This window comes from Oculina patagonica, chromosome 11 (assembly GCF_052425735.1).
Source record: "Oculina patagonica isolate OP01 chromosome 11, crgOcupat, whole genome shotgun sequence".
Lineage (NCBI taxonomy): Eukaryota > Metazoa > Cnidaria > Anthozoa > Scleractinia > Oculinidae > Oculina > Oculina patagonica.
The window spans coordinates 10588231-10614456 of record NC_135768.1 but is presented as its reverse complement, the minus strand read 5'-3'; the positions used below and the strand labels follow the sequence as shown (position 1 = coordinate 10614456).

The following is a 26226-nucleotide window of genomic DNA, read 5'->3' as shown; positions in this document are numbered from 1 at the left end:
AACCAACAGGACGCCACTGCATGCAAATTGTGGCGGCTTGAAGTAAACGAGCTTAGTTGTGAGAAACACGGATCTTACATAATCATCACAAACTATGCGCTAATTAACCAAAAGATAGCAACAATTCAATGTTTTCGTGAATAATATCCTTTGTTTGCAAAATAAGGCCCCGATTGCAAACTGTACGCTAATTATACAAAAGAAATAAAAAATTAAGTTTTCGGGAATAATATATTTTGTTTGCAATTAGGCGCCGATTGAGAAGCTGTTTCAAAAACTCGTGCTTCGTGTTTCATCGGAGTTTCCAAACACTCGAAAACAATAAATACACTCGTGTTTGGAAACCCCGATGAAACACCCGTACTCGTTTTTGAAATATTACGTGAGAGAAGAAAAACACCAAGATGAAGAAATTAGCATACAAACACTCCTAAAATACTCTTGCCAAGTCCCTAGATAGTTCATACCGACAAGAGAATATTTTTCCGCTAATTTTTCAAAAACGCGGAAAAATCAATTTCGAGTGCTTTTCAAAATGGCAGGAGTTCAAAGAAATCAACTGCCTTCAGTTCATGACGAAGACTTTGTAAATGCAGTCGAAGAAGATGTTCAATGCTCAATATGTCATTTGCCGCTAAGGGAGCCTGTTCAAACGAGATGTGGCCACAGATTTTGCAAAGAATGCCTCGAGGAACATTTCACAAGGTGCGGTTTATGTAGAAGCTTGTAGCATATAAACATCAAAAGGATAAACTGCAGCTTAAATTCAGCAGCTAAGTCAGTATCCTGCGTCAGTCTACCAATTATGACCATAAAACTTCCTTGTGGAAGTTTTCAATCAGCAAATGAGTTGCAAGGCAGGAAAATATTGATGGTGTCTGTGATTCGGCATGATACTAAATGCATAAAATCAACGTTCGCTCAATCTTGTCCGTTGAGCAGAATTTGGAAATCATGTTTTCGAAACAGTCAAAGAATAACACAAAGATTCGGTGCTAGACTTTCACAACTTTGAAACGGGTTTGATTCGTATTCCTGAAGAGCGAATACACAAAACAAAGAATAACAAAGCTTAATTATGTTAAGATGATTGCTTAACATATTTTTTTTTAACTACTGCATTAATTATTTTGATAGAATAGAATGTAGTGACCCCTTGAAAGGCTTAAACACATGAGACCACTTGATGCAAATTAAAAAGCAAACGGTTACTATCTCTGATAAATCAATGGGGGGGGGGGGGGGGGGAATTTGTGGAAAGAAGAAGGGTGGAAATATCCCGTGCCAGTCATAGTTTCATAAGTATAATATAACAGTATTGCTGACCGTATTATCTCTATTATCTCTTTTTTATTTGTAATAATAATAATTTATAATATTTAATAATATGTGTTAAATGCAATAAAATATATTTATAAGTTTAATTAATAATATTATAATTAATGTATTTGTATAATTAATTTCACAAAAACAGTTTTTAATAATTTAAAAAAAGAAGAAGCAATATTTAATCTCAGAGGACCAGACAGAATAGACAATTGTTGTAATTCGGTAGTTCCAGAAAATATCCATATCCACCCAATGGATGTTCATCGGAAATTCCGAGGGGATGGGAGGTCTCAAAAGACAAAATGTTTAAAAGAACGTATTACGCTTAACTGGAATTTTCACCAGGGTTGGGGATTTAAATTATTATAATAAATTATATTTATGTATCTTGCTCCATCTTAATTAATGAAAACGTACTTATTTGTAAGGTATTTGTGCTGCTTTGGCTGAGCTCTGTTTGCTGGGACAAAAACAGACATTCCCATTTGGGATATTTTGGCCACAGGTGTGGCCGTTTTATTTCAAAACAATCAGTTAAAGATGAAATTAGAAAGACAAACAAGGAAATATCCCAGCAAAGGTGGGGGAAATGCATGTTCATTGGAAATTCCGAGGGGATGGGAGGTCTCAAAAGACAAAATGTTTAAAGGAACGTATAACGCTTAACTGGAATTTTCACCAGGGTTGGGGATTTAAATTATTATAATAAATTATATTTACTGAAACAACACAATGCATTCAAGGTATCTTTGAAAACCCATAAGTCATTTTATTTAATTTCTTGTTAAAATGTACTTTAACAGGCAAGAAGTTCAAGACCAAAACCAGGTGAGTGTTTTTTATAAAACATTTTCATAATAATAGCCTGCAGATTAATGTCAGTTGTCTCCTAAAATGTCAGTCGATTTTCTTGCCCGGCCTTAATTGTACTGAGGGAGAGTTTATAACTGACATTTCAGGCTTGTTAATTTAAAAATCAGCATCCATTGGAAGTAGAACTAGCCTGAAAATAATTACAAAGTGTTGTATAATTTCAGAGTGTTTGTTTTAGTCTGCAATATAAAGGGCTTGATTACCTTCATTGTTATATTAGTCTTGGAAAGTAAAATCTGTTCTGCCTTTCTTTGTGCTTCTGAGCTCAGTCTGTGGAGCAAATTTCGTCGCTCACTACCTCTCGGAACGAGTTAACTCATTGGTTCTTAAAACAATAGATAACAGGTGACAACAATGCCCCTAGCCCTGAATAACAATAGAGGTAGTGTTTACAGCGGGCGAATGAAAATAGAGCTCCCAGAGAGGTAGTGTCTTACAGCAAATTTCTAGTACAAGCTACCTTGATACAACTATTCAGAGAAGGCTTTTTAGCGTAAAGTTATAATATATTGTACATTTGGTTCCATTTTAGGATGTCTTCCCTGACAAAGCAACAGAAAGGAAGATTATATCTTTCGCCATCAAATGTCCGAGGAAAGGTTGTGAGTGGACTGGTGAACTGAGCAACAAGGAGGTAAAAACTGAAACACATTAATTAAGCTAATGACAAAGAGGGTCTATAAATTATACTCGCGGTTTGCAGTTTCAGCTAATTTTGAATGTCAGTTTGCGGGTATATATACAGTCCGACCTCTATTAAGCGGCCACCCTCGGGACTTTGAAAAGTGGCCGCTAAAAAGAGGTACAATAAAATAATTATTTTCTTAGCAAAACGTTAATCATAAAATACCCTTTGAGACGCAAGTAAGTGAAGACTGATGATGTCTAAAAAGATGAGAAGGAAACAGAGCAAAATACGTTTTCTTATACCGTGGAAACTCTAGAATTTCGGTTAACGTGTTAAGCCTATGCGTACCTTTTACGGCCGAACTGGAATTCAATTCTGTAACAAGGTGCGATAACTTATCCCAGCATTTTGGTTTGGTTTTATAATTTATATAATATATATTTTAATGGTTGTCTTTAATTGAAAGTTTTGTTCAAATGATACCTTTGCGCGTTAATTTTAAACCTACACCAGATATTTATTTAACAGATTTTTTATTTAAAAATATTGAAGATCCGATACCAGGATTCATTGTAAGAAGGTAAAAAGCGTTCTCTGGTAAAAATATTTTAAAAATTATTAGCTTCCGACAGCCAGACTGCTGTCTTCGACGGATAAAAATGAAGTGATAAAATGGACCTAAAAATTTAAATATGACTAGCGAATCGCATAAATTAAAAAGTTAAAAGTATGTGTAAAAGAATGTTAAACGGAATGCTAAAAGTGTATAAATTATTGTTTGTTTAAAAGAATGTTATATTGTCCTGGCAGAGGGCACGAATTGTTGTCGGCCTCGACCGTTTTTGCCGTGTGCCACGATTCAAGTGTCTTTCTAATGCGATTGTTTCCCTTGTCAATTATCTCCGCGTTTTCAAAGTCGATGGCGTGATCAAGAGTCCAGGCATGTTTTGCTACATTGGAGCCTTTAGCGCATTGTTAAGTATTCCTGATGTGTTCTTTTCGCCGTGTGCTGAACGATCTTTTTGTCTCGTCGATGTAACTCCAGGGACAAGACGCACAAGAGATTTTGTAAACAACATTGCACTGGTCGTCGATCCGAGGTAGAAACTTGGGAACAGGGAACTCTTGTTGTAGTGTCTTGATTGGTTTGTTGGTTACTCGGATATCGTGACTTTTGAGAATTCTTGTAAGAGGTTCGGTAATGCCTTTGATGTAAGGAAGGACCGCGAAACTCTGACTATTCATTGGATCAGCCCAACTGAAGAACATCCCAACCAGTTCTTCAGGTGAAGGTGTTGGGGGGTTCGAAGATTTCTTTCTTATGATATCAGCTGTGACTTAAAGTCACAGCTGAGTTTCGCGGTCCTTCTTGGTAACCACGATAAGTCATATGCCTTGCTAAAATTAAATTGAGTTCGAGTAATTTTGGTTATGTTATCTGTAATATCGCCCAAAACATTGATGTTTGTTTCTATCTATTAAGTAAGCGCTCGACATCTCATTTATTTTATATTCGCGGCTTCCTGAGCGAATATGTTAAAATATGGAAATTAAAAACGCAAGAATTTTCTGCAAACACACCGAGGTATTGCGATTACTTTAAACTCGACGTCAGGAAAATTGTGTACCCCGTGGCGTGAGCACTGTACAAGTAATGTTCTTTTTTGCTTTTCACTATTTGAAAAGTGTATTGCATTCACGTTGTACATTGTAATAAAACGCCCCATGTTGATTTCACGGTGCAAACGTTTTGTTAATCGTGGGCGCATTCAGGCATTGTGAAACAAAATGTCTCTTACGCAAAGCGTCTGACCTTGTCACCGAGGGGTGGCTCAGAAACAGTTAAGATAAACATACCGCCTTATTTCTGAGTTGAATTTTGCTCTGGTTTTGACAGACATCGCTAGGGCCTAGACAATAGATTTCTTAGAAAAAAAAAACGAAATCAGATGTTTATAAAGCTAGGGATAGGTCAACCTCGTCCCCGGGCGCTTTTCCCTTCAGAGCGGGAGGGGCGGGAAAAGCGGGAAAAGCTCTGAAGGGAATAGCGCCCTGGTGACGAGGTTGAGAGATAGGTTTCATTGAGGATCATGTTTCGAAAAAAAAGAAGCTGACGGTAACGCAGATTTTATGTTTCCAAACGAATCTATATTTAATTTGACGCAAGTGAAATTTTAGTAGAAAAATAAGCGATAGGAAAATAGAACGACGTGGCGTCATCAAAACGTTGTTATCTTTTCCTATTGCTTAATTTTTTTTCTCAAATGTTTCACAAAGCAAGTAAAATTCAGTCTTTTATTCACTGTCTCGCTTTAAATTTGTTCTGGATGTTTTGCACGGTTTGTCATCGATTTTTTCCTTTAGAAAAAAAGGTTTCGCTGCACTGTTTTGTAACGTAGTGTTTCGTTTTGAGGAAAGTTTACAAGACAAACTCTCCCTGAAAGTTCTCGTGAAGGAAGGGTCAGATCAACATGAGAAAAAGTTTATATAACACCAATTCTCCTCATAAAACTAAACTACTTGTGTACTGTAAGAAATATGTCACTCCTAAACTTGAAGGTAAAATGGTTAAAACATTTGATTCTCTCAATTTGCAGGAAAGAGAGATCACACAGACCACATTTGACGTCATCAGCCCAGTACCAAGCTCCGTTGAGGAGACTATCACTCCACGTTACCTTGAAGACAGCGGTTTGGAGCTTGAGCTATCTCCTCAAGTTTCTTACGTTCCGGTTAAAAGTTCGGATTTCGAGGGTAAAGATGACTTCATGGACTATTCAGGGATCATAGTTGGTGAATCTAAAGTGATGCCTGATGAATCTTCTCCACCCAGAGACGCAGCCACACTTCGGGCGTCCTCTCGCCAGCGCTTTCGCTCGGACAGCAAACCCTCTTCAGAGCCCTCTTCATCACGTGTAGAATCGCCTGTCCCTGTCGAGGACACGGGGGGAATTGTTGAAATTCCACGGGGAATTGTTCAAAAGCGAGTCGCTTTATTTAATCGTGGCGAAATAGACGCATTGAACGAGAAGATTGGGTTCCTAGGAAGACAGCCTAAGGTAAGAACGCAACACACATTTTAGCAATCACAATAGTCCATTTCGCAGATACGGCAGCCATATTGATTTTGCCCCCAGGGCATCCTATAATGGTTATTGATATGATTTATTCTTTTATTGTTATAATTCTGCAATTACCATCATAAAAACTCTATTAAATATTATAGGATGCCTTTGGGGTAGAATCAACACGGCCACTGTATCTGCGAAATGGACTATGGCGTAGATACCGCTATGAATGAACTCGTAGGAATGCTTCCAGCCGCTTGTTAGCGCGGGAAAAGTATTGCACCTGATTGGCTGAGAGAACAGCTTGCCTATCCTGATTGGTTTGAGCCAATGACGAACGAAACTAAAGCAAGCGCATATTAAAACCCAAAACGTCTCTAACAGAAAACTTTTTGTGTGTAGATAAGACAGAAACTCGTCATTTTCCTTAGCAGGTCCTTGAAACACCTTAGAACAATAGACTAAGCAATATACCAAAATTTGTTTTAAGTTTTTGAGCTTATTCGGCAGAACGTTTTCCATTTTGACTGTTGTAGTTTATTGTAAGAGTGTTGTAGTGTACGTAATAGCTGCGGTCGGTAAAGACTAACTCGCCAAAAAGCAATGGATCTGTACTATGTGTCGAAATTTAAAACCACTCTAAAGCAAGATAGATGCATTTTTTCGTAAATTTTGATCAATAATGTATGTACAGTCGATAAGTCACATGACCAAACGGAATAATGCCAAGAACGAATGAAAAGAAGCTTAATGAACATCAAGTAAAACTGCCGACCAAAGTGCTAAGCAACGCATATTCAACTGATGTTATATAACTGTAGCCTTCACTTCCAAAGCTACAGATTGAGCATTTCAATTTCGTAAAAAAGTGCCTAAAAACGAAGGAGTTTTCATTTTTGTATTGTTTGGAATGCGTACATGAGAGCAGCATTCACAGTTAACATTTCTTCGGATGGGAAGCATTAGTTGAAGGGAGAAAGCTTGAAATGGATCGGCAGCAATCTTTGAGCGGGTGCAGACTTAATTCGCCGGTTAATTTCGATTACAGTCTAAAACTACCAACTCTACTAGTTTCAAATCTAGTCGTTTGCTCCGAGGCTTCGAATTCTGATGCTAGAAAAGCAATGACATCCGAGCAAAACTTGAAAGAATCCGATATTTTTAGCAAACTTGCATTGGAAATTGAAGCTGGCAGTACTTCGCATATAAAGGGGTATGAACTCTCTTTCGTGTCTACATATCCATCAGTCAAAAGATGACGAATTTGTTGTTTCTAACGAAGATGAAGGTGATTCTGTAGAAGTCAACAATAACTGTAGCTTGGATCAAGTCATATATATAGACGTATCGCCCGGTTGTTCGCAAGAAAAGTGCGAAGTTAATTGGCCGGTTTGCAGGAAATATCCAGAATGTCTCATTTGTACAATAGACATTGAACAACACGACCTTCAAGGAGTAAGTGGAAAACACTCTTCTCTAAAAATTCAACAAAAATTAACTGGAATTCAATTCTGTAACAAGGTGCGATAACTTATCCCAGCATTTTGGTTAAGTTTTATAATTTATATAATATATATTTTAATGGTTGTCTTCAATTGAAAGTTTTGTTCAAATGATACCTTTGCGCGTTAATTTTAAACCTACACCAGATATTTATTTAACAGATTTTTATTATTTGGACAATTGCATATTCCAGCATGATGACTTTCCAAATGGAAGACTGTATAACTTGCACAATTCTAAGTTTTATTTGCAAACAATGTTCTAACCAAACCTAGCTCGCAGACTACTTTTTGGTTATGAGCATGTGTCCTGCTTTCCCTCTTAATAAAATGTATTGTTTATGATTATTGTTTTGCAAAACAAAGAGAATCTCACTCGCTCTATGAAGGTATAGTTAAATGTTCCACAACTCTCGGTTAGAAACTTTTATCGATAACATCTCACCAGAGAATATTAATACAAAACATTATTCATTCATATATTTGTAACACTTACGGTTACTTTACTGGAGCGTTATGGTGGTGCATTAACTTTGCTGTTTGAAAAATGCGTCTTGTTAAATGTAGTTTGAGTATTCTTGCGTACACTTACCTTTTCTTGTATGATTATATCTTCTAAATCGTGTTGATATTTTTTTCAGACCGAAGCTACTGAGCTGGAGACACAATCGTTGGTAAATACAGTGTTTTGCCTTCTTATTGTAGCTTTGCCTTGTTTTAAAAACTCCGACCGGGCGATTAAACATTTTAATTTTCATCTTTTTCTTATTATCGTGTTAACATAACTGCACCAAACATCTGTTGTACACAAGTAATTTATTTCTTCCTTTTATCTGCTTTTCTTCTACAGCTTGAAAGAAAAGATCGTGAGATGAAAATTCTGGTAAGCAACTAACGTTTCTTTTTTTTTTCAGACAATTCGTTTATCATGTCTCAAGTTGTACGTATGGAGTAATTCCATTAACGAGTGTATTTTGTTTAATACTTTCACTCCAAATTTTCCTCGCAGAATACCGTATTTACTAATAAGCGCCGCGGCGCTTATTAAATTTTTCGCGCGTCAAGTGCGGGGCTTCTTCGAGGGCGGCGCTTATTTCAGGGCGGCGCTTATTTAAAAACTGGACGCCGCGAACAATCTAATCTGGACGAAACTTTTACAGTAATTTAAAGAATGGACTTTTAATTGTCAGTCTTCGTCTCTTGCGCTTGCTGTCCCGACAAAGTTCACGCCCTTCACAATGTTAATAGAACCACGTGTTGTAAGATGGGCGAGCGATAAAATATAACTTCTTTGAACTGCGAAACATCGCTTTTGACGAAAAGAAATTTCCAAGGCTGTTTTAGAGTTGCTTTGTAGCGCTATTTTTAGTTATACGGAAATCCTGGAATAAGCACCGCATCGAGACTGCGGCGCTTATTCGGGGCGGGGCTTATTAACGTTTTCGTCCCAAATGCGGCGCTTGTTCGGGGGCGGTGCTTATTCGGGGGCGGCGCTTATTCGAGTAAATACGGTATTGGTTTTGGTATCGCTGTGCCCTGTATCATGGTAATACCCCCTAGCTGGTGTTTTTCTTTTTTCGCATCACCTTTCGTCTTAAAAATGTATTGATATTGTAACGAAAAATTCAATTTAGATCATTCTAGTAAAGGATTAGAAATATGTCATCTTTGTATGTTCTCTTCCATTTAGAACGAAGACGTTCCGTTCTTAGAACAAGAGGTAATGTAAGAATAGAGGTTTTTTTTTGTCAGATGGTTATTAAATATGAATGTTCTTGTACTTGCGTCTGTTGCGTTATAAATCAATTATTTGGTCCTTAAACAGTTTTGGTTCGACAGTATTATTAATTATTAATTATATCCAACAGAATCAAAAGAAAGAGAGAGAGCTTCTTACGAAGGTACGCTATTAGTTTTGTTTTTAAAGTTTTTTTTTTCTATTGTTGTTTTTGTTTTAGTAGTAGTTTTCTGACGCTTAACAGGGACTGGCTAGGATGAATTTTGAGCTGAGTGAACGGGTTAACAGCTACCAACACCTTAACCCTCTGTTGCTTCTGTGCATTTGTTTGTTTGTTTGTCGGTTTAAGTTGTTGATCGTTGGATTAAATTCTTGAAGGTCAAGAAAAAGTCAGGGGATTTTCCTTTGTGCCAGGAAAAATTGAGACGATAAAAAAAAAAAGAAAAAGTCAGGGGATTTTCCTTTGTGCCAGGGAAAATTGAGACGATAACGCCTCTGATTTAATAAAACAGATGGTTGGAAGAAACATTTCAGGTCAATGTGATCTCAGCTATGCTATTCTTTTGAAAACGGAGGCTGGAGGCCGCTACTATATCTGGCATTTTTTATTTATTTTGTCTGTAGTAACCATGGGTTAAATGCAAACACCAGTGGGAATATAATAACGTAGTTCCAACAACATCAACCTTTAATATACTCTTGCACTTACACAAATAGATTAATACAGGCAGGAAAATAATTAAATAAAGTAAGAGTATTGGCTGCCTGGAATAACCATAGAGGCTAGTGGAGCCAGGCAACTAGTTGACATCTATAACTAACTTGATTTGATTTTTCATTGTATCTCTAGTTGGCTGAAGTAGAACAAGAAAGAAATGAGATGCAGACCCGACTCGCCAAAGCTACACAAGAACGAAACTCGCTTGAGAACCAAGTAGCAGAATTGCAGGAACTAGTAAGGTATGGGGCTTGCGTTGATTTATAAGATTAGTTCCTGCCTGGTGTAATTTAAACAAGTGAGATATATATCTTTCACTTGTGAACCAATGCTTCTTCTCGATCTTACTTCAACTTTGTTACTGTCACTAGTTATGAAAAAAAATCACACTTGATGAATGTTGGGTCAGCTTAAGAAACTTCAAATGTTCTGATCAAACCATCCCAGTTCAACAAAGTTTGAGTTTTTCCCAAAATAAGCAAGAAGTGTGATCTCTCACAAGTATACTGCACAAGTAAAATACGCTGTAATAATATCTAATTAATATCTTCTTTTTCAAGAAAATGTTATAGGAATGTGTGTCAGATCTGCCGCGTAGCATATTGAAAGAAAAAAATAAAAGCAACTTGGTGAATATAATGTTTAATTTCTACGCAGGTATCAAGAAGAATTTTATTCTTTTCGAATTAAGGAGGTACAAGTATGATAAAAGTAACGGGATCCTAGCATGAAAAATCAGTGGTATCTGAGGGCATACATACATACACATACATACATAGCTTTTTGCGCAAGTAAGGCGAGAGACTACTGACATTTCACTCCCCAACGGAATCCAATTTACTTGGTTGGTTATTATTCCTGTAGCGCGTTAAACCCTATTTTATACCATGCCATAGAAAATACAGCCAATCAGAATACAGGAAATCCGTTGTATATTCGACGGTATTCAACTCAACCTTCCCATCGTACGCTGCGATTGTATTCTCGACGAAATTTAGTAAGCGTATTTTCTATGGCATGGTATAAAATAGTTACACAACACTTCCTCGTGGTATACTATGGAATATCTCACTTTCACTTGTATTTTCTCGTATACACCCTCGCCTAAAGGCTCGTGTGTATACCGAGAAAATACAATGACTCGTGGGATATTCCATAGTATACCACTCGAAAGCGTTGCATAACTAGTATATATTTAAGTTTCAAAAATCGGCGTTTAGTTAAAAAAGTAAAGAAGACAAACCAACCCAAATTAGCTAGAATGACTTTCAAATCTGTATGCGACTTAACGGTAATTCCTGATTGTAAGTTTCTCGTAAGCAATTGCCTGATATGGTAACGAAATAAAGTGCAACACTAGTCGTCGAGTTGAGAATAAACTGGTAATATAGACAGTATTTTCTTGTAAATTGTGGTGTTTATTTTTTAATTCGCAGCTAGTGGATGATGCGGAGATGCCGATCTCAACTCTTAAGGTAAACTGTCTGGCTGGCTGACTGACTGATTGACTGACAATCTGTCCGTCTTTATCTTTCTGTTAGCCTCTGTCTGCCATCAGTCCACCTGTCTGTCTGTCTGCTCTCTTCTTCTCTTTTTTTATCTATTTGTAACTATCAATGAACCATTCGAATTTTTCCTTCTTTTCTTTCTTTGCTACTTCCAGGCCAAGATCTCGTTACTCAAAAGAGCGTGCAAAGAAAAGGACGAACTTGTAGACAAACTGTGCGAAGAAATTCGAGAGCTACGTCATTTCATCGCAACTTCAGCTCTGGACGATATGTCGAAGATCCGAAGCTACGGTTACTCACCGGAAAACTTCGTAGAACTCTCGGCTCAGTGGGAGCAAGAGCGAAAGATAACTAAACGAGACCCGGAGGTTTGTGAAAGATTAGAACTAGTCCGTTTAGTGTTTTTAAGCTGTTAAAAAAATTGCTATATTTAGAGAGGAAGCCACATCAGCGCTAGCTGGTTTTCATGCGGGTCCTCTGTCCAGGTCGAATTGGAATTTGGAAATGTTGGTTTTTCTGGAGGGAGGAAAACCGGAGAACCCTGAGAAAAACCAAGCAACAAGCAGTTAACATGATTACTTTCGACCTGTGCCCTCAAAAGTCGTCGTTCCATGTTGTTTTTCGTACATTCGAGTGTACACTGATTTGGGTGTTAACTATTTTGCCCCTGGTTTGTTATGTTTTAGGACTTAGTTGAAGAAAGCTTACAAAGCAGGTTAGAAAAGCAATGATCCCCGCGACGCTCACCCAAAGTAAGTTGTAATCATAGTTACTAACTATGTTGTAGTGGAACACTTTTTTGTGTCATACATGTTATGCAAGCCGCGGTTATTTTCCTAACAGTTTTTCCTCTCTTTGTTTTAAGTCGTTTGAGCCTTCACCTCCGGGCCAAAAAGCCAAGCGCTTTGTGGCGTTGTTTGATTACGACCCTTACAAGTCGCCTGCCTGTGAGCACCCCGAATTGGAGCTCAAACTCAAGGAAGGAAACTTCCTGACGGTGTTCGGTGACATGGACATCAATGGTTGCTTCGAGGCGGACGTGAACGGCGTACGAGGTCTGGTTCCTAGTCTTTATATGACGGAGGTTGAGGACGATAATGACTCGGATCTTGCACTCGAGGAGCATTTATCAAGGTCCACTTAAAAGATGTTCCTGTTGCTTCAGACCCCTTGAAAGATGTTCCTTCGCACAAAGCCAGTGAACTTTTTTTTGTTAAACTTGGGAAATCTCACCTTTCAGTTATGAGCTTTCAAATGTAGATTACTGAAGCTCTTAAGAAAGTTTGCGAAGCAACAACGCTATCGCGTTCTTGTCGATATTTTTCTCCAGCATTCATTTCTTGAAAACAAGACGCGCCGGTGACTGAAATCGTCTGGCGACGCACAGCACAGCGAAAAAATTGACGTCATAGAGAGAATTTTGTAACCTCGATTTTTACCGCGCGCATGTTTGAATGAGCACTATAGCTAACCGCGGTTTTCCAAATTAAAGAGCAGATTTATTTAGCTACAGATAGTGGGTATCATTAAACCCCTATTCAAAATAAAATGTGTTCATGTCTTCAGTTGTTTAGTACTGAGATGATATTCTTAACCAAATTCTTGAATCTATTTGGTTCTCAGCTAGATAGAAAGGAAGGAATAATGTTTTCTTGGGAAACTGGAACTTAAGCATTCAAAAAATATTAAAATATTAACAAGTCGAAAAGTTTTGTACTTAATTTTTATTGATTCTATAACTTAGAAATCCAGTCAGAAAATATCGGATTATCAAATCTAACTTAACTCTAGCTTAGGGTGACTTCTTTTAAGCTCTAAATTATTTAGTTTCTTTTGTTTTATGTCCGTAAGAATCGGAGACAGTGCCAAAAAATAAATCAATATATACTAGTTATGCAACGCTTTCGAGTGGTATACTATGAAATATCCCACGACACTTGTATTTTCTCGGTATACACACGAGCCTTTAGGCGAGTATGTATACGAAGAAAATACAAGGACAAGTGGGATATTCCATAGTATACCACGAGAAAGTGTTGTGTAACTATTTTATACCATGCCATAGAAAATACGCTCACTTAATTTCATCGAGAATAAGATCGCAGCGCACGATGGGAAGGTTGGGTTGAATATCGTCGAATATACAACGGTTTTCCTGTAGTATGATTGGCTGTATTTTCTATGGCATGGTATAAATAACAATAAACTTCAAGCAGCTTAAAACCGGGCAGTTAATGTTTGGCCACTTTTTTCCGTTTTTTGGCTAGAAAGGCACATCACCGCACTGTAAAAAATCTTTGAAAAAGCAGTCACTTAAAAAAAAAACACAAGTCGTGTTTGCGTGAGTCACGGAATATGCGTGAGCTGAATTACGCATGCAAACATTCATTTTGTTCCGAATCTTAAATAAAACACACTCAAACCGCTTGAAAGGTATAAATTGATTTCGGTAAAAATTAAAGAAGCTTAAAAACCAAGTTCTTGAAGTTAAACTGCTATTTTGCTCGAATAACACAGCTATCAGCGAAAAGAAGTCACGTGATACCTGACTGCATGTTTTAGCAGGTAATTTCCCTGGCACGATGACGTGTCACAGCTGTACTGTCGTAAATTGTTATATCGTCGTGAATTGTAATACCTGTCATAAATTGTATAACAGTTGTCGTGAATTGTAATAATGCACCTATCGCAAATTGTAATAACACATTGTCGTGTTTTGTAGTAAGCAGTATTATCACACTCTATTCTTAACTTTTTTTTTGGGGGGGCAACCAAAAACGCCCAAAAAACAAAACCTAAACCCGTACGTACCTAACAGATCTAGAGCAGTTTCTAATGGCAGCCTGGCAGGCCATTTTTGATCGTTTGGTAATGCTTTAATGGTGAATTTGTTGAAATGAGAAAAACTACATTGGAAAAAAATAATATTTCGCGCCCGTAACTAGTGCCAGTCCAAGAAGGACCCCCCTAAACTCTGGCGACGTACAGCGAAGGGAATTAGTGAGAGGCTCCGGCAATTTTTTTTTCCAAAAATGTGCATTATTTTGATAAAAGAAAGAAAATACAAAACAAAATTCAGGTTCACAGCTAGTTTTTTTTTCTAAATAAAAGGGTAGAAATGGTACCTTATTACTCTCTTGTTATTACTTAATTGCATTGCCCAGCCTCTCACTCTCAGGAAGGTTAGCACGGAATGTGAAAGGTCAACTTCCCTGTTTGTTTAGTTTTTACCTTTTTAACATTTATTTTTAGTTATCTGACTTCAACCTTTCTCCGCCGATACTATTATAAAAAGGGATATTCACCGGACAATTCTTTCAGCCAAAATAAAATAAAAAAGCCATCCAAACAAAATTATTTAATTAAACATCACTGTGAAAATAGGAGTTCGGAGTTACAATGGGTGGTCTGATACCACAGCATCATTGCCGTGGAGCCTGAAAACAGCAAGAACTGGTCACAAAATCAATATGACGGCAATAAATATTGAGGAAGACAAGGTCGATGGGGTTGTAAAAATCAAAGGAAAACACGGAAAAAAGAAAGAAGAACCGCCATTACTACTATTGACTGTTAAGAAATGCCGTTAATCTGTTGTGTTTGACTACGTCATTATCTTCCTCATAGCTCGTTTTACTTGTTTTAACGTGACAATTTAAGAAAATGTGTCTGTAATACCGGTCTGGTCGATCTGGCTTGAAAAATAGATTTCGCTCATTTCTTCTCGTGTGTGTTGCAAGACTTTCATGTACTTATACTAAAAACACAATTCACTTGACCGGATCATTAATTTTTTTCGAGTTTTTAGGATTTTCAGTTCACCCGAGGAGCGCTTGTAACGACCACTGTCAAGGCTTAAATTTACCACAACTTTGAAAATTAATTAAAAAAAGAACTAACACCTTCTGTACCAAACAAACACGACAGGTAGTTATATAATGGCTTTTTAATTTATCACACGGGCCAACTTTCACGAACATTGAGCTCGAATCAAGCCAGCAGCTAAACATTAAGGACACCCCTATCACACACCTTGACGAAACACCTGAAAACGGCTCAGATTCAAACTTTATTTTTGAAAAAGTGAGGCGGTCTACTAAAATCAAACCAACGCAGCCGAAAAGTAGATGTAATAGAAAATGTTCATAAAACCGGTATCGTCTTAATGAAATATTTACAGCTGTGTAAACTTGCCCAATTTCAAAGATCTTCATGTTTGCAGCCATTTTGAGGGACTCGTCAGGACGAGGAGTTTCATCAACTGGCCTCGCAGACATACCTAAAACCATCAGAAATAAATAAAAAATATATATAAATGCATTGCAGTTCAATTGAAAGAGAATAAATCGTGTTTAAAAAGGGAAGCTTGACTTACATTTTGATTGTTACGGACGTACGTTTGTTACTATTCGAATTTCGCTCGATGATTCCACTTAAAATAACAATATTTGACATACAAACTTCGACTTGATGTAGCCTATAAATCGGCTCAAGGCAGTAACTTCGTGCTTTTCCTTCCTTGATGGCGTACAGCAAAGATTTTCCATCGCAAAACGTTGAACACACCCCTCTGTAACAGACCTGGTGACACCTGATTTTCCACCAAGTTTTCAACACAAAATCGACCAGGGAAGTCAAAAATCCACCAGGTTGATCTTTTTTTCACAGCGGAGGTCGATGATTTATTAAATCATTTATACACACAAAAAATCTGTCACCCAATTTGCAATTAACTGAGCGGGGCAATCGTACATAACTTTCCGCACCGATGTCGTTTTTATCACATTGTTTGTAAACAAATGAAGTAACGTACACTTTGTATTCTGCTCTTACACGAAGAAAAGAGGCAAAGGAAAAACAGGATGGAATAAAGCCATCGGACTAAATTTCTTGTATAAGAACTACTTTAAGCATTACCGCCACTAGTTCCGCAATGGGTCAAATTTTGCAAATCATTGTCACTGTCAGATTGCACTTGGACTTGAAGCAGTCGCCGGGCTTATATTCCTTAAATCCTCTGAAATTCCCGCAAGTCTTTGCCCATCAGAGCATCATAAACGGCACGCAATGCATGCACAAGCGATGACGAACAGGAGAACAAATTCCGCCAACCGCCTAATGATATAAGTCGATGAACTGACGCCACCGCCTTAAAATGATTAAACTTCCATTAGATGCAAGTTACTGTTCCAGTTCTTTGCAGCCAGTAGGCATAACTTAAAACGACGGATGCAATCGAGTAAACGCCGGAGGTGTTAGCTACTGGGGGTCCAGGGGCAAGCCACCCCGGGAAATTTTGAAAGATTAGACATCCCGAGATCACATTTCGTGGGTTATGAAGAGAGTTTCATACGCAACCAGGCAGCTTAAAATATTACTTCTAGAACTTTTTAGTTAAGGCGATTCCACTGAAATAGAAGGAGTATTAAAAATTTTCTGTAAGTTGGTCCAGGTTACAATTATGTTTTGAGCATTAAAAAAAATGAAATAAAAAATGGGGGTCACCGCGCTAGTTTTTGTGTAAAATGGATGGGCATTATAGTAAATATACTACCCACAAGGTATATTAGGAACCCTAGACTGTCCACAGCCTCTCGAAAACCACCCCTTTGCTTCTTTCGTTTTGCGCTGGCCTCCAGTTCTCTCGCCGTTCTCATCGCGCGCTCATCGATCGAAAAAACACAAAAAAATAGAGGGCTGTGAACAGTCTATAGGAACCCCAGTAATCCGAATGGGGAACTATTGTTTCTAGAAAAAAAATCAATACTGCATTTAAGTATTAGTCTAGCTCAACAAAATAGACTTTGATCTTATATCAAAAACTATTTTTATTGTACAGGAATCGAAGATTTCAGGGGAGAGGGGCGGGAAGCGAGTGAAGCGAGCGAAAGAAAAATAGAAAACTTATGCGCAGCAAGGATGCGCAATGCAATTCGGTGGAATTCACCATTCTTAGTTCCTTTTTTTTGGAAGGGGAACGTGCTTTACCAGGCAACCAACCTTGCGCTTGACGGATTACACCCGCCGAAATAAATCAAGGGAATTTTCCGTTTCTGGAGAAACGGGAAATTCAATATTTCCAAAGATGTCTACAGCCCCTCGATTTTTCAACGCAAGAAAGCAAACAAAGCGAGCGAGCGCGCACACAGAACACTGCGAGATAGACTGTCCACAGCCCTCTATTTTTTCGTGTTTTTTCGATCGATGAGCGCGCGGTGAGAACGGCGAGAAATCTGGACGCCAGCGCAAAACGGAAGAAGCAAGGGGGTAGGGGGCGGGGGGGGGGGGGGGGAAAGAATTAAACTGTGTCGTCCGTCTACCGTTACAAATGCAAATTGTTCAAAAAGTGGCTCTCGATTCGTTGAATCAAAATAAGAAAACCGTCTGCTTATATCTTTTACAGGTCGAATGAATTGTCAATTTTTTCGGATTTAGCGAGCGATGAAATACGTGTTAATGACTGCTGTCCTTAAGCTAGGCATCATTAGTCTCATGCAGGTGAAAGCAACATAAAGTACTATTTACACTGTACTTACAATTTGAGGCAACTTAATTAAAATTTAGCGTAATACGCCACTTGAATGATCTTGAATGTACTTGAATTACTTGCGTATTTTTTTACATCACATTATGCCGGCGGGCTGCAAAGTTAACACGATATTTACAGCATCAAACGCCGCTTAATCGACGGGAAAAAGCCACTTAATACTCACCAAGAATTATATCGGTCAAGCTGATTATCCTCTGCGTAGTTATTCTATAAAACGCTGTAGATAGCCGGGTCGAAAATACTTCCATACATTCGCTTTGGGCCACGCGCGCTGTTCAAATCGCTCTGAATCATTCACAAGCTCGAATTACATACAGAAAAGGAAACAGATGTGTTTTGTCTCTTCAGTGACGTGCATGACAACAGAACAAGCGACAAAAACAATAGAAAAAGTTAACAATTACTTTTTGCTATTTACATCAAGTTATAATCAATTATTAAATTATCTTTTTGCCGCGCGTCGTTTGGTTGGTTTCAGAAAGATTTTTATTGATTTTTCTGGTTGATTTTTCCTGACCAGGTAAACAAAATTCTTCACCGGGGAGAAATAAAATTGACCAGGGATTTTTTGGGTAATCACCAGGGACCAGGGAGGTCAAAATTGCACCAGGGAGGGCAAAATAACCCACCAAGTCGGGTTTCACCAGGTCTGTTACAGAGGGGTGTTTGAACGTCGAAGAAACAGCCGAAGAAACGACCTGTCGGTCACTACTTCATGTATGAAACACTATACGGTACACATACGGTACACGACGGTACTCCATACAATCATGTTGTATTACAATTTATGACAGCTATTACAATTTACGACGACGTTTATTACAATTCACGACAGTACATACGGCCCGTGCCTTGACACATTCTTGCTGGGCTTGCAATTTTCGTTTCGATTCCCAAAATAAACTCAAAACAAAAAGTGGAAATATCCAGAAAACAATATTTAGCACGTTCCGAGTAAATTGTACGACTTGCACTCGCTCCGAGCCAAACGCTTGAATAACACACAAAAACTATTTTACACAAACAGAGCGCAGCGTATTCGTAAATATTTTTAAAATAGGTGAATGATTATTTATAGCTACAGGCGGGCGATCGCGTATCGGAGGTGGAAAAGGAATTATTGAAACTGACTTATTCGTAATTCCTTCACATTTTCACGACTTATTCATTATTCATTTTTAGATTTTTCTTGTTATTCATTATTCCCTATTGCCTAAATTAAGCTACCGTTCATTTTTTATGGTGTAGGGGTGGGATTTGATCAGGCAGTGCCTGTTAGATATAATGGCCCTCCCTCATCATCAGATATTTTTACCCTGCCATCTAAAATAAAAATAAAAATGACAAGTAAAACGTATCAAGCTAAATTTCGAATAATACTCGTGGACGAAATGACATTTGTAGACCCAAGTCATGTCGCTCCCTGGGCCTGAACCGTTTTATTAATCAAGCTGCTCACGAATGGAACATTTCACCCGACAAAGCAAAAAGCGCATCTGACATTTTAACTTTTAAAAGACATATTAGAAGTATTTGATAAGTTTTTAAATTTCTTATATTCATTTTTTAAAATTTAACTTTTTACATCTTCTATCTTTAACTTTCACTTTTTAACCATTTTTATCATTTTTGTTATTTATTTTATGCAGGGCCCCACTAAAAACCACCTTTTTGTGACGTGGGCTCCCTGCTAAAATATCTTTATTATTATTAATAGAAGTTTAAAGTCGGACAACAAAAATACTGCTAGTGTATTGATGGGACGTGATTGTTGCTGTGTTGATTACTTCGGGTCAGCTTTGTTTGCAACCAAATTGTTGGTGGGTCGACTTGATCGGTACATAACAGAGTAGGGGGGTCCGGGGGCATGCTCCCCCGGAAAAATTTACATTTTTCGAGCCTCAGAACGCTATTTTAGGCATTCTGGTAGAAGTTTTGCACTATTTTAGATGCCATCATACACACTAAAAGGTAATTACTTTGAGTATCCCCTCCCCTTACACCCCCCATTTTTTGGCCTGGTCCCCCTCAAATCCCACCACCCCACCCTGTAAACAATGAACGGTCCCCAAAGTATCGGTTCATTCATCACAATATAATGCAAACATATCAGATTCACTCAGATTCGACCCAGGCCCCAGTTGTTCAAAAGATGGATAACATTACCCACTGGATAAGTCATTATCCGGTGGGTACCACAGTTTGCTTTTTTAACACTTATCCATTGCATTGAGATTTATCGGGTGGATAGTGTTATCCACTCGTTGAACAACTGAACAACAATTCTTGATCATTTTCTCCACCCATTCTCCTTTTCCGTTGAAAAACAACTCGTTATTTTAACCCAGTAATTGAACCGTAAACACTGCCCAAAATCCGCTCACATGGGTTGAAGATCACTTTAGGGCTTTCCACAAGTTGCTCGAGATTTCCCAAAAATTTGCTTTTAATTTCTTAAAAAGTTGCTCCAAAAATAAAAAAAAAGTTGCTCGAAAGTTTCTCCAAAAAATCCAAAACGCTGCTTCCAGTCAAGAAAATTTCTCTAAATATATCAGTGCTTATTTCCCACTGAGGGTAAGATTTCTAAGCAGTTTTATGCACGTCTACAGCAAAACATAAGATACATATTTCGGGGGGCGGGGGGGGGGGGGAATTTGTTGAATAACCAGGCTTTCTTTAACTGAGAAAAATCGTGAAGATATCGCTGACGTCACGTTTGCTGACAAATTTTCTAATGTTTTAATGCAGAATGAGCCAAAAGTTGAAACGTTTTCAGATGAACGTACAAATGAGGCACCAATCACACTAAAATCCACAGGAAAAGAAATTGATTTCTGATTAAATGCTGATCATCACCCTTGGTAATTTGACTGATAACAGATAGTTGTTGTCAAATGAACCATTCCGACAGATAATTCACAATTCAGATATCAGGTTCAGATAGGAAGATAATGTTCGTGCACGTTGAATAACCGCTATTCATTATTCCTTTACTGGAAATGACTTATTCATTATTCCAAGCATTGAAACCTAAAATATTCCTTATTCATTTTATGTTTTATCCCGTTATTCATTATTCCTCTTCCACCCCCGAGTCCCGGCCCGTAACCAGGATTTTGCATGGGAGGGTGCGTATGAGCGCCTTCGGCCCGCAATTTTGAGCGTCACAGGCGTGAAACGTAGGGGGGTCTTGGGGTAATATTCCCCCAGGAAATTAAAAAAAAAAGGTTATCTGGGACAGCATTTCGTGCGTTTTGATGACAGTTGGTAAGGAGAAAGGCAGGTAAAAATAAAGGTAACAGCGATAATAATTCTGGTACATTTTTAAATTCAAATCGTATTTTGCGAATCACAACCTTGAAAACGTAACGGCAGTACATAAAAGGAAAACAGGAAAAAAGATAGAATTCTTCATTTCAGTGTCAATTGGTAATTACATAAATCAGCCAGAGTCGGTTTGTTGAACTCTTAGCAGTATCACTGTGGCAAGCTCCAACCTTCTTGGGTGCTTCCGAGCCCAAAAAGTACTAGTACTCAGTCTCCTCTCTTTTTGGTACGCCTGGGAATGTTTATGGCATTTCGAACGGTTTGACAATGAAGATCAATGAAGGACATTAGGTAGAATGTACCGTTGAAGTTAACTAGAATCACATAATTTGTTCCAAAATATACCACGCAAATCTACAAATGGTGGACCTTCTACCCAAAGGACCATATTGTTTGTGAATAGTCTCTTAATTTATTTATTTTAATATATGTTTTCACAATAAGCGGACCTCCAAGGCACGTGTGTGTGTGTGTGTGTGTGTGTGGGCGGGGGGGGGGGGCTGCGGACGCACCCATCGCACCCCCCCTCCCTTAGGGCCTGACCTCATTAGGGAATGAACAACTTAATAAAAATCGTTCAATTTAAACACCCAAGACTAAAGATAATAAGATTACAATTAAAAAATAACCGTTGAAATAGAACCAACGGATTGATTTGTTATTGTTATGTTCTATTAGTACATATTATAAAATATGAATCTTCATAATACGTTAGCGAAACGACCTACGGCTCGTTAGCGAAACGACTTCAGACGTAGGCGAATCGACCTAACTCGTTAGCGAACTGGTCGTTAGCGAAACAACTCGTAGGCGAAACGACCGGTTACCTTAGGTTTGACCCCTCTCGATAAGATACGCTTCCCTAGCTTTGCGTATAGCGTCACGGGATGAATGTATGAGTTCTAGTGGAATAAGTTCTATGTCGTTAGGCGAATGGTCGTCGGAAAGAAAATGGTCTGAGACCGCAGTTGGTCTGGAGGTGAGGGTGGATCTGTCTACTGGTCGTCTGTGTTCGTTAAAGCGGTGTTTAAGTCGTCTTTTAGTTTCTCCTTTATATTGTTTGTTACAACGTCGACAGTGTACCATGTAGATGAGGTTTTGGAGTCACAGTCGATATGATTAGGGATGGGTCTAGTCTCTCCAGTAGCAGAAAAAGTGTAGTTGGTACGGCCGCCGGTAATGTAGGGGCAAGTAACACAGCGGACTTTGCCGCATCTAAAGGATCCCTTGGATACGTTGGTTTGTGTGACTATCCGTAATTTAGATCTAACTAATATGTCACTAAGGTTGTCAGTCCGTCGAAAAGCAACAAGAGGTAAAGATTTAAAAACGTTGGCGCAACGTGGTGACGAAGATAGAATGCTGAAATGTTTTTGTATGATAGATGATATAGAACGAATGGCAGGGTTGTATGTAATAACAAGAGGTACGCGACTGGATTGGTCAGGTGTGGTCTGATTGGGATTGAGTGCTTCGTTGCGTGTTATAGTGTGAACGCGCTGGATCTCATGTTTGAGGAAAGAGAGATTGTAGCCACAGTCGTTAAGGTACTTGATAAGTTCGTTGGTCCGTAATGTGAAAGTTTCGTCAGAGAAACATATACGTCGTAATCTGAGGGCGAGACTGAATGGAATGGCTCGTTTGGTGTGTAAGGGGTGACATGATGAGTGAAGGAGGTACTGATGTTTGTCTGTAGGTTTAGTATAGAGATCTGTCTCAACTTTACCTAACTGGTTAAGCGAGACCTTGACGTCAAGAAAAGAGATAGAGGTGGATGAATGGTGCGAAGTGAATTTGATAGTGGGATGAAGGTTGTTGAGGTAAGAGATGAAGTTAAATAGATCGTTTTCCGTGTGAGTCCATATCATGAAAATGTCGTCAATGTATCGCCACCAAGTATGTGGCTGGTGTGGCGCATGCGTGAGTGCGTTTGTCTCGAATTTGGCGAGGAAGAGATAAGCGTACGATGGAGCCATGCGTGTACCCATGACTGTGCCGTGTTTCTGGAGATAGAGCTTAACAAGTAAAAATAAACCATAAAAACGAACGACATTTGTCAGTCGTCATGACGCCATTATCGAGTTCACAAAAAAAACCGAAACATCGTTCGTTTTTCTATCGTTTATTTTTATATCTAAACCTTTGCTTATAGCTAAACAAACCAGCATAAATTGTTTGGATCGAGATATTAGCTTTGGTAAACCTAGTTAGTATCTCGAAGATCAACAAATTTGAGAAGGTAATAAATGGTCCAACCAGATAAATTATCTTGATCGACTTGATGAGTTATATTGCAAAAGCAGAATTTAGAAAATGTTCAGAAGGCCGCCCGTTTTGAAATTAAAGTGGCTCATACAAACATGACACGAAAACGGTCTTATTAGTACTGCTAAGCTTGCAGTAGAATTTTAGTCTCCTGAAGCCGGATTCAAGTATTGTTGTGGGCTAGTTTTATGACAATAAGCTATTGGTATTAAAACGATAGCCTATTGTTAAGAAACAATGCTTTAGGATAGCTTCGTGAATCCTGTCCCTGTATCGCCAGTTAACAGAATTCAGATTTCTAATTCGACATCAAATTCTCAAACTTACAATGACCTGAAACACCAGGGGTCGTACGCCTGTGATACAAACCCAGACAAAAGTGCTTGGAACACCTCGTTTAACAAAAATAACGCGATAACTCGTCACGGACGCCATGAAATAGAGATCCTCCTTCCCTCCTTTAGGGGTCATGAATGGTCCCTCAAAATGTCGCCGTGCTCGCAATGCTCGCAAAATTTTAGTGGGTGCTCGTTTGCTCGTGCTCGCACATTTTTACAAGTGCTCGCATGCTCGGTTTTCAGTGGTGTAACTTTTTGAAAAGTGCTCGTTGCTCGCAAGGCTAACTTTTGTCAGTGCTCGTGCTCGCAAAGAAAAACGCTTTGCTCGCATGCTCGCAAATTCTCGCAAAGACCATTTGATACCCCTTCCTTTGCAATGTTGCAAAAATAGGCAGCAACTGGAGGCATTGTTTTGTTGATGTCTAGAAAGGGAGAGAGGGGCAATTACTAGATATTTTCGTGTTTCATGTGGGAAAAAATAGTACGTAAGTGTCCCAAGAATTTTGTCGAGGATTGTACTTACAGCATCGTCGTTACTTACGGAATGGACACCGAACTTAATATTTCGATCATTTATGGCGTGACAATAATCAACTTTCGAGAGTTAAAAATAAAACTCTCGGTACAACCACCCAATTACGAAGTGATAAAGGTGGCTAATGCAATTGACCTGCTTCTGGAAGCTCCACAGTTTACGACCATGCTCCAGTGCTGTTATTACACTGCTTTGCTGGTTAAAATGCAAATTATTGAAGTAGTAGTCAGGCGAGTAGACGAGCGTCACGCCAACGTCGCTGGGGACCCGGGACGAGGCTGCCGTCACGCGATCGGTAGTCTCCTGGAAAATAAAGATCAAGGATAAGAGATCAAGGAAAAAGGTTCGATCTGTCAATTAACAGTAGAAGTTACAACTGTAATTTAGTGCTATGAGTTTTAAGTCAAGTTTAAAAAAGTTAAAAGGCTACAATATCTGTCTTGATTTAATAAAAGGTGTCTAAAGATTTTGACACAGCTCTAGTTCTAAAGACATATTTTTGCAAGAAGCTTTGCATGAATCGACTAGTTGTAGCTCATGTTCAACGTAAATTACTCTAATAAATCTCTTTATGAACCAAAAAGACTGCATTTACGGCATTTTGTTCAAATCATGAATTCTACCAATTTAATTAACTTGTTTACAACATGAAATAACATCAAATGAAAACAAATTTTTAAAGCGCCGGAGCGAGAGATGGACTAAAGCTTTCTAAATCCATGCATGGTCTAAAATGAACTATCAGAAAGCATTTTACATCGACGATCGCTTCATTTTCAACGAATTCGGGATTAAAATAACTAAATAATTCATGACTCAGCGAGACCATTCGGTCATAGTTCATGTCAATTCACGGCCGGAAACCCCGCATATCGAATTGCTGCTGACTATCGAATCACAGGCCGCTCTGATTGCTAGCTTAGCCAAACGGCAAAATAATCATCAAATGAAGAGAATTCTTCTCACATAAGGGTTTGAAGTGATTTCCTTTCGACCATCAGCTGCGCTCTTTGCAACCTTTCCATCTTATTCACAATGTAATACCCCGGATGTGGAAAAAATCGTTATAAAAGGAACCAATACCCCCGGACATTACAACAGAATTTTTCTAAGTCTCCAGCCAAGGAAGAGTTCAAGCCGAATATCGCCATGACCGCCTTCAAATCAGCCCTAAAGTCTAGTTCCGAGTCAAATCAATCAATCAATCAATCAACTTTGTTTTACGAGGGTTGCACGTAACAGTCTTCGACTGACAAACCTGTGGCCCTCGGATTCCCGATCGAATTGGAATTTAGAAGTGTTGGTTTTTGTGGAGGGAGGAAAACCGGAGAACCCGGAGAAAAACCCTCGGAGCAAGGACGAGAACCAACAACAAACTCAACCCACATATGGTACCAGGCCGGAATCGAACCCGGGCCACATTGGTGGGAGGCGAGCGCTCTCACTACTGCGCCATCACTGCTCCCCCATCCTAGTTGATGTGGCTGAAGACCTTTGCCGTCTAAAGCAAGCACAACGCTATTTGTACCTAGCAAAACTGTACCGAGTCAAGAGTTCAACCCGTTAAAGCTTTGTTCTAAGGTACAATAACAGCCGACGCAAAACTTCCAAATCGTTAGACTTCCACCTTCATAGGACTTAATGATGTCCTCCGGCAAACTTCCTTTAGACAGCAAAATGAAAAACTAGATCACCTCTGTTCTACAAGTCAGCGCGCGCCATTAGAATTCAAAGTTCGGTAGATATGGCGAGTACAAGTTGGAGCCTGGGTAAACTAACCAAAAGTAAATGGGAGGGGGGGGGGGGTAGGTAGGTAGAAGGGATAAAAGCCATGAGTATAAAATTGA

General features: G+C 38.7%; 2 protein-coding genes and 1 long non-coding RNA gene across 5 annotated transcripts in view; 2 read left to right on the top strand and 1 right to left on the bottom strand.

Annotated features, from left to right (window-relative positions):
- Window positions 1-26226, bottom strand: part of LOC144630246 (uncharacterized) — a 148550-nt gene that overhangs the window by 58224 nt on the left and 64100 nt on the right. The gene's annotated exons all lie outside the window — the stretch shown is intronic.
- LOC144630832 (uncharacterized) lies at window positions 581-10906 on the top strand. Its single transcript, XM_078489191.1, has 8 exons — window positions 581-705; window positions 2735-2836; window positions 5428-5889; window positions 8251-8283; window positions 9091-9120; window positions 9269-9301; window positions 9989-10098; window positions 10514-10906. The coding sequence occupies exons 1-8, from the start codon at window positions 613-615 to the stop codon at window positions 10560-10562; spliced, it is 912 nt and encodes a 303-aa protein (XP_078345317.1). The 5' UTR covers window positions 581-612; the 3' UTR covers window positions 10563-10906.
- Window positions 11141-12739, top strand: LOC144630265 (uncharacterized). 3 transcript variants are annotated; one of them, XR_013566489.1, is made up of 4 exons: window positions 11141-11331; window positions 11520-11732; window positions 12051-12116; window positions 12230-12246. It is a non-coding gene; the product is annotated as an uncharacterized LOC144630265 (long non-coding RNA). The 3 variants fall into 3 exon arrangements; XR_013566488.1 differs by having other exon boundaries at window positions 12051-12739; XR_013566487.1 differs by lacking the exons at window positions 12051-12116; window positions 12230-12246 and having other exon boundaries at window positions 11155-11331; window positions 11520-11928.